This window comes from Sinocyclocheilus grahami, unplaced genomic scaffold (genome assembly GCF_001515645.1).
Source record: "Sinocyclocheilus grahami isolate Dianchi unplaced genomic scaffold, SAMN03320097.WGS_v1.1 scaffold410.1, whole genome shotgun sequence".
NCBI lineage: Eukaryota > Metazoa > Chordata > Actinopteri > Cypriniformes > Cyprinidae > Sinocyclocheilus > Sinocyclocheilus grahami.
This window is the reverse complement of record NW_015505589.1, coordinates 1,796,292-1,805,594: the sequence shown is the minus strand read 5'-3', so window position 1 is coordinate 1,805,594 and position 9,303 is coordinate 1,796,292. Positions and strand designations below refer to the sequence as shown.

General features: G+C 36.3%; 1 protein-coding gene across 1 annotated transcript in view; it reads right to left on the bottom strand.

Annotated features, from left to right (window-relative positions):
• Window positions 1-8,646, bottom strand: part of LOC107550935 (gamma-glutamyltranspeptidase 1-like) — a 9,710-nt gene extending 1,064 nt beyond the window's left edge. The window contains exons 1-11 of the mRNA XM_016232385.1: window positions 8,561-8,646; window positions 6,736-6,912; window positions 6,510-6,640; window positions 5,904-5,993; window positions 4,888-5,080; window positions 4,471-4,631; window positions 4,223-4,372; window positions 1,494-1,630; window positions 1,059-1,246; window positions 695-822; window positions 491-603 (exon numbers count right to left, since the gene is read on the bottom strand). Coding sequence (XP_016087871.1) covers window positions 491-603; window positions 695-822; window positions 1,059-1,246; window positions 1,494-1,630; window positions 4,223-4,372; window positions 4,471-4,631; window positions 4,888-5,080; window positions 5,904-5,993; window positions 6,510-6,640; window positions 6,736-6,912; window positions 8,561-8,589 — 1,497 coding nt within the window. The 5' untranslated portion in view covers window positions 8,590-8,646. The remainder of the gene's footprint in view (window positions 1-490; window positions 604-694; window positions 823-1,058; window positions 1,247-1,493; window positions 1,631-4,222; window positions 4,373-4,470; window positions 4,632-4,887; window positions 5,081-5,903; window positions 5,994-6,509; window positions 6,641-6,735; window positions 6,913-8,560) is intronic.
• Window positions 8,647-9,303: the final 657 nt, after the last annotated feature.

Here is a 9,303-nt window from a genome sequence, read left to right as displayed (position 1 = left end):
TATTTCAGATAAATACTGTTCTTCTGAACTTTCTATTCATCAAAGAAACCTGAAAAAATTCTGCGTAATAATAATAATAAATATTTTTGAGCAGCAAATCATAATATTAGAATGATTTCTGAAAGATCATATGGAGTAATGATGCTAAAAACTCAGCTTTGAAATCACAGGAATAAATTACATTTTAAAATATATTTCAGTAGAAAACAATTTAAAAAAAATAAAAATGCAGGCTTGGTGAGCAGAAGAGACTTCTTTGAAAACATTAAAAATCTTACTGTTCAAAAACTTTTGACTGGTGGTGTATGTTCCAACTTCTAATAGGTTCCATATATGTTTTCTTTTACTTCATATGGCAATATATTTCATATATGGAAATGTACATATATTACATTTGCGTATGGGAAGCCAGGGTTAGAAAACACTACTGTATGTTGGCCATATGCATCCAGTGAGTATTGATAAAATGCTGTTTTGTGTTTGTGGTTACCAGAGCAGTTGCAGTGGTGATTTTCGTCCCCCCTGAGGCCCCAACCACCATTTTGACTCTGTGGTGTTTGTCAAATATTATCGTGGGGCACATCGATGAAAGTGGTCTTTTACCTTGTCAAAAGACAAAAGTCGTATATTAATACAGTCTTCATTTGAATCGTACCTGTGTGTCTAGAGATAATCTGTCATTTATTTTAGGCACCTGGCTGAATGAAGTTGTTGGGTGAAGGGGGAACCCCAAAGCCATTGGTAATGTAAGGAGAGCTGAAATCATCCATCTCGTCATTAAAAATAATGCCAGTTGAGCGTGACATCACCTTTGAGCCAAAACTGTGAAAACACAAGAAAGATCAAGACAATCAGATAAAAAGGAAGAGAATAACAATATCGCATTTCCCCCTGAGGTCCACTTATAATGTTTTTTTGGCACAAAAACAATCATACTTGTCATTCTCAGGGCTCCAGACCAACACATGAGAGCATACTAAATATTGTAAGAGGAACAGTGTTTTTTTTTTAAAATAAATGAACAGGGAAATGCAGGTCAAGTGGCATTTTTCTCTTACTAAAGGTTGATGGTGCTGGTGGCTGCCACCGCGCTCCCATCCTCTGCGATGACTGACAAGTGAGCCGTGCCGTGGTCATCGGGGACAAAGTACTCAGGATCATAGTAGCTGTCTGGGTGAGTAGTGTCATCTGTGATTTTACTCCTAATGTTGTCTGCAAAGTAGTCTGAGGTCATGTTGTGGATGAGCTGGGAAAGGAGATAATTGAAAATAGATTTACAAAAGGCCATTGAACTCGCAGGTGCGTGAAATTGGAACAGTTAAAGGCCTTGGGAAAATATCATCTGCTGTAACTGATATTATTTATAAAGACTCTTTAAACCACTTCACAGATCTTGAGCTAAAATGCATGAGATCAGGTTGCTCAGGTTAGTCCTCAAAACTCCTTGTGTGAGACACAAAAACAACAAAATATGTACAGTTAGTTGAACTCACGTCAGTGATGTTGCGGTAACGTGGGTCTCCCAGTTTACTCCTCTTGGCATAAGCAAAACGAAACGCTTCTACAATGCGATGATAAGTCAAAGTCCTCTTCTCTGCTGTGGACACACTGCTGTCTGAGAAGTTGAAACCTAGAAAATGAGTTGAATCCTTCATGTGAATTCTCACTGTTATACATTAGGATACACAAACTCTTCGTCTTACATAATTCAGATAGCCTTCATTCACACAGAACGCATTTTGGTAACACTTTAGAATAGGTGCCAATTCTCACTATTAACTAGTTGCTTATTAGTATACCTAATAATATATTGGCTGTTTATTGGTACTTAAAACGCATATTCTGCATGACCATATTCTACATACTTAATCCTACCAATACCGAAACTTAACAAATACCTTAATAATTATTAATAAGCAGCAAATTAGTAGTTTATTGAGGCAAAAGTTGTAGTTGATGGTTTGTTAATAGCGAGAATTGGACCTTAAAATAAAGTCTGACCTGCATTTTTTGTTTCACTGCACTGCTTTTCATTATTTTTATGTAAACCTTTGCTAACCATATGTATTTGACTGCTGCACTCACGTTTTGTATATTTTGCAGAATCACGCCTGACACATCATTCTTTAAACACTGCATTTAATGTAAAATTAGTTCAAGTTTAAAAAAAATTAAAACAGACATTGCATCTTGTGTTTTTCAACCCAGAACACGTTTTTGGTTCTAAATAAGCGAGACGCAGGGCAGTCTGAAGGCAAAATGAAAAATGTCTCAAGACTAATTAAAAGTTGAACTTATTGTGCCTTGAGCATTGCATTTTTACTTTACTTTACATTTTTACTTTAACTGTACAATACACTGCAAAATATGTGAGATATGGTCAAATATGTTCTTCTAGTGCATATTTACATAGAAAAATTAGGGACAAGCAGTGCAGTGGAATGCAAAACCATGTTCTGTGTTTAAGTTACACAACTCTCTTGAATACTTTGTGGAATTTGGCAGATATTTGCTAATATTCTCCGTCATCGTGGCAATGCTGTGTATCAGTCCAAACTGAAAGTGGCACTACTCTCAGATTCAAACTCAACTGGCACTATCCTGCATCTCACTTATTGAATGCAGTGAAGATGAGTAAGCCACATAAGTTGGATAATATACAGTCATCTGATCATTATCACAAAATAAACCCCTAGAGGGTGACACAAGACCTTATACTGCTCACCTTGTTTGCGTTTATTTTGCAATGATCTGCTAAATGTACATTCTTTCTTAATGCATAACATGATGCTGCTTGCCCTAATGAATGAAGCTCTTCTGCGTAAATCACCGGTTTATTTATGAAGACTCTGCTTTGACATCATCAAAGTGTCTATAAATGAGTTAATAAGTGTCTGTGGTGATGGAGGATTATTACACAATCAGGTACTTGAGTCCTAGTAAATTTCCAGTTCAAGGAACAACATGCCCTCTTATAGTTAACACATCTCTTGATTTAAAGACTTTCTTAAACTTTATGTAAAAAACAAGAACAGGTGTACTGTACATTCAATGTGTTTATTAAAGATATCTTAATATATTTTAAAGTGCCATATCTTACTTAATCACATCAAATTAAAGGGTTAGTTCACCCAAAAATGAAAATGAGGCTGCGTTTTACTCACCCCTGAGGCATCCTAGGTGTATATGACTTTCTTCTTTCAGATGAATCCAGTCAGAGTTATATTAAAAATTGTCTTTGATCTTTCAAGTTGTTTAATGGCACTCAGCGGGTGTTGCATTGCTTCAGTCCAAAAGAACTTAAATAAAAATCACCCATCCATAAAAAAAGAGTGTCTCACACGGCTCTGGGGGGTGAACAAAAGCCTTCTGTAGCGAATCGATGCGTTTTTGTAAGAAAAATATCCATATTCAAAACGTAATAATTACTTGAATCTAGCTTGCGCTCACTGTTGTAAACAGAAGCAGTTCCGGGGGAATGCTCAGAAGTGACGCACGCGGAAACGCAGCGGAGAGATGAAAACAAAACAAAGGTCAAGAATTAGAAGTACAAATTACAAAACGAGGATTTGTAAAGAAGAATGTCAGAGGATTTCGATATAAGCCAAGAGGAGACTGGTTTTCCTTTGCTAAAGTAAGGAAACTTTACTTCCTTTGATCCTGTAAACAAACGTTGGTTTTCACGAGACTCACCACCGCATGCGCAACGCTGACCTCATACGTCATCCGCCCGGAGCTGCTTCTGTGTACAACAGTGAGCGCAAGCTACATTAAAGTGATTATTATGTTTTGAACATGGATATTTTTCTTACAAAAACGCATCGATTCGCTACAGAAGGCCTTTGTTCACCCCCCGGAGCCGTGTGAGACACTTTTTTTTATGGATGGGTGATTTTTATTTAAGTTATTTTGGACTGAAGCAATGCAACTCCCGCTGAGTGGCATAACAGCATGAAAGATCAAAGATAATTTTTAATATAACTCCGACTGGATTCGTCTGAAAGAAGAAAGTAATATACACCTAGGATACCTCGGGGGTGAGTAAAACGCAGCCTCATTTTCATTTTTGGGTGAACTAACCCTTTAATGGCTCAGCTGATTGACTCAAAAGATTCCTGGAGGTCTGCAATTAAGATGAATGAGAATGCTAATGGATGACTCTCTCCAGGAATTCTAGAGATTTGATGCAAGTACACACACACAGGAACAATGTAAGACTCACCATCCACTATGTTGAGAATCAGAGCAAGTACAGGTCCACTGGATGGAGCATCAGGAACATTAATGGTGTACTCTCCCACATTCAACTTCAGCGGGGTCTCATTCAACACTGGCTTATATTCCATTAGGTCCTCAAGTGTTATAATCCCTCCTGTAGTGACACATTGATTTGCATATATATATTTTTAATTAGGTAGTCTGACCTTCAGCGCATGATAAAAAAGGTCAATAAAGAAAGTATGAAATGACCTGCAGCCTGGACATCATCCACTATATTCTGGGCCATAGATCCATTGTAAAAAACATCTGGCCCGTCTTCCGCTATCTTCTCATAGGTGTCAGCAAGTTTGGGAAATCTAATGATATCATTTTCCTTCAGGAGGTTTTTGTCTGTGTCACAAAACACTTCACTGGTGCAAAGACAGAGAGAGGAAAAGATCAATATGATGTCTTTAAAACTACAAGTAGAGGCAGTGTTTGGAGTGTGGTGAGTTAGAATAGCTATTTGTGATTGCATCATATGACACAGTATGATGTAATTACAAATTACACAACTGTACACCTTGGTACACTTGTTACTTGACTCAATGTGCTATTTTCATTTATGATAAGTGGATTTTCTCACAGACTGCCCAGTTTTCTAGTGTCCAAAAGATAAATCCTCACCACAATGTAACGTCGCTCAGAATTGAATCCTTGTTTTTTGCAATGGCGTTGGCCAAGGCCCTGCCAATTGGAAAACCATTGCGTGCCAATTCTATACTGGGCTCAAACAGTTCCCTCCATGGCAGTCGCCCATGTCTTTTGTGCGCCATCTCGTAGCCGCGGATTTCTCCTGGTATGGCAATGGACAGCCCTCCTGCCATTCAAACCAGACACAGTAGAGTCATAATTCAATGGCCAAAACTGCAATAACGTCAATGCTCATCTTCTGTCCTATCTGTATTTTTTTTTTCAAATATGTTTTAATGCAATTTAAAAGGCTCATTAAAAGAACAGAATTATATAAAAAACTGCTAATTTAGTACACTATAATTTTTATATGGGAAAAATTTAATACTTTTATTCAGAAAGGATGCATGTAATTGATCAATAGACATTTTAGAATATTACAAAAGTTTTCAAATAAATGCTGTTCTTTTGAACTTGCTATTCAAAGAATCTTTAAAATTTGGTTTCCACAAAAATATAAAGCAGCACAACTGCTTTCAACATTGAAAATAATAAGAAATGTTTACTGATTTAAACTGTAAAAATATTTTTATTTGTATTTTTGATCAAACATAAACAGACTTGGTGAGCATAAAATATTTAAAACATGAAAACAAATCTTATTTACCTCAAACCTCTGAACTGCAGTAGAGTTTGACATAATCTTTTGTTATTTCTTAGTCAAATAATAAATGTATATAAATTAAAAAGATTAACAATACTCCTTCACTGCTTTTTAATATTTGAAAAACTTTTGTTCACCAAATCAGAGTCATGTGATGCAGAAAACAACATGAAATGATGCCATAGAGATTAAGTCTAGACTCTAATAACTGTGTGTCAAGGTCTCTTAAGATATCAGATAATTTGACCTATATGACAAAGCAAGGCTAGTTCATGGGCAGATTAGCTCTATTTATTTTATAGAATGGAGGCTGGACTTGGTGATATTTACAATAATAGTAATGTACCTTTCCGTGACAGCTGGGTGTTATTGCCAAACATGTCCTCTGAAGCATTCATTGGAGCAGTTTCTCTTGCATCAATTGTCTCAACCTTTCCTGTGGACCAACACATGGACTTTTATTATATTTATTACATCAAGGCTAAAAGTCATTTGGACAGAAACCTAAGGCTTGTGTGTCATCATCATTTGTTATTTACTCTGTTAGCTTCACCTGAAGAGGTAGTGGTTGCTGATGTTTTCACATCATTTGCTGACTCTGTGAAGCGAGATTTGTGGTCACTATGATGTTGAGTAAACACCCTTTTGCTAGGCACTTGACCCCAGGGTGCTCCAGGGTCATGTCACTTCTATTAATATACTGTAAGTCACTTTGCATGACAAGTATCTGCTGCATGGCAAATTACCTCTGCGTCATATTAAACTCCTAAAGCCATGTCCTTCCGTGCCAGACTGACTAAAAAAAGATGTCAATTTGGAGGAGCCCTTACAGAAAGTTTGAGTTTAATGGGTTTGTTTTAGACCATGGTGTGAGCAATACCAAGGTCATAGGTTTGATTCTTAGGTAAACTTTTTCAATGCATAAATGAATGCATAAATGTCATTGTTGTACCTGTTGACGCATTGTATATGGAGAAGAACAGCCCTCCTCCGATGCCCATGCTGTGTGCGTTGAACAGCCCAACACACAAGAGAGCAGCAATGGAAGCATCAACAGCTGAACCATTGCGCTTTAAGATGTCCCTGCAAACACAAAGAATGTTGGGTTTTTGAATTGACGTGCATGATGTTCAATGACAAGCACTGAAACTTTTGACTCTAGACATTTGGACTCTTACCTGCCAACCTCAGAGCACTTCCCGGCATCTGCTGCCACGGCTGCTTTTGAGTAGAAGTGGTCCGAGGATACAGTGAGTCTCTTATTTCCGATTCCCAAATACACACCCAGGAAAAAACCCACTGCAGCCACAAGCAAGACCACCAGACCAGCAACAAGAGACTTCTTGACCATTTTCCTGAATAGATACAGAATGTGAATACAGGATGGTTGAGATAAAAACATTTGAGGGCATAATTTGATAAGCGAGATTTATACAATGTTGCGAAGGTTACTTTGGAAATGTAATAGGTTACAGATTACAAGTTACCCTATTTAAAATGTAATAAGTAGTGTAACTATTTCAGTTATTTTATTAAAGTAATGTAACTGATTACATTTGATTACTTTTCTACATTTCTAAATAAACTTTTCAACTGTTATTCATTGTCAAAAAGTTAAACCAGGCAGGGTTAATAGACAGGAAACACTGGCATCTAACAATGCTTTTGAAAAAACAATTAATCTTAAAAAAATAAAGCACATACATAAATCCTAATAGGGAAAAAAACAGTTATCAAATAAGCATGTGTCCTAAACTCCTGATACATTGGGGTCTCAAATTTTAGAGCAGTCAGTGCAATTTGTGAAAGAAATCAATCAAATCTATATGTGTGTGAAAACATTCAGATGTAACCCCCTTTGTAATTGTCAACAATTCCATAAGCAACTGTAATTTAGTTACACATTTTAGTCATAATCTTTTAATGCAGTCATAGTTGCTTTGTCACAATCTGTATTGTTAAAAGCGCTATATAAATAAAGGTGACTTGACTTGACTTGACATTTTTTCCTCAGTAACTGTACTGGATTACAGCTACATGTACAGGTACCTTGTTACAGTGTAATTATACATTTAACTACATGTACTTACTGTATGGTTAGGGTTAGGATTAGGGTTTAGTTTAGGGCAGGGCTGCCCAAACTTGGTCAGTCCAATTTGCCTCAACACACCTGCCTTTAAGTTTCTAGCATGCCTAGTAAGAGCTTGATTAGCTGGTTCAGGTGTGTTCAATTGGGGTTGGAGCTAAACTCTTCAGGACACCGGCCCTCCAGGACCGAGTTTGGGCAGCCCTGGCTTAGGGTTACTTGCATGTAATTATGCATAATTAATTGCTATTAAAATAGTAAGCACATGTAACGTGTAATAAGGACACCAAAATAAAGTATTACCCAGTTACATTTACTTTGTAATTAAATTACATAATTTCGTTTCATGTAACTAGTTACTCCCAACACTGCATTTATGAAATTATTATTCATTACAGACAATGCAAATGTGATTGTTTACATGTATTTTGTAAACTGATGTGCTTATCACCACAACTTCAATGTAATTTACTTCATCATTGTTAGTTGATCAGTGAAGGGTATCCACAGCAACACCACAGTTTCAAATTCATGCACCAGTATATAAGCACGCAAATTTTTGATCATAGAGAACATTTTCCCCTAAGAAAAAAAAACATATACAGTAAGTTACATCACTTTTTCAACATGTGCTGTTCATGGATGGAAGGGCGGGTGTGAACCTTTGGTAATTTTTTAGGAGAAACAGATAACAGTGAAATGTCACCCAGCTCAATAGACCTGTTGAATAAACCCTTTACAGTTACACATCATCATCATCATCATCCTCAATGTTTACAGCAAGTTTAATAAAAAGTTTTAGCATTTTTTACCCAATTATAGTTTACTCTTATAGACAGATAGATTGATCTATAGATAGACACAATGATAATCAGACAGATAGACAGACAGACAGGCAGACAGCTATATAAACATACCTCACAGATGATTTAGTCTGGTGAACCATAATCCAGAGACTGGATCCTTTTTCTTGTACAAGTGTATGTATTAAAACAAGTGTGAACAGGACCGGGGACAGATATAATCTGTGCTAATTAAAATGTAACTCCAGAGGTTATAAATCAACCTGATCCCAAACTTACTTGGTGATTGGCTAAGACAGGATGATTTTTTTAAATGTTCGGTCCTGATGGTAAAGACAGGTATTACTCATATGAAACTTCACCCTGTTTTTAAGAGCTTAGGAACTTCAGATGTCAATCTTGTTGACAATGCATTTACTCCACCCTTAATCTTAGACATTTAGAAAAATAAATAAATACAGAGTGAGGTCCAAATGTCTAAAACCAGATTGATGGGATTATATGGGACATTTTAAACTGTTTAATGTTCAGAGAGTTTTACAAAGGAAAAAGGAATAATGAATAAAAATATTAAAGATTTAGCAGTGTTTCTAGGTCACTAATCAAATAAGAAAATGTGTGACATTGGCTGTGTAAACTCCCCTGTACAAAAGGACAAATGTTCTTTTTCCATTGAAGAACAAGATGCTATTTGGATCATTCTGAAATCATGATGGATAACATGGATCATCAGGTTTTGAACAAACTGTCAATATCAGCTTGAGTTACAGCAAAATTTCCCATACACATACTTAGAAATTGTGAAATGTATGTTAATGAAGTCATTCATGTAATATTATCCAAGTTACATGGATTTT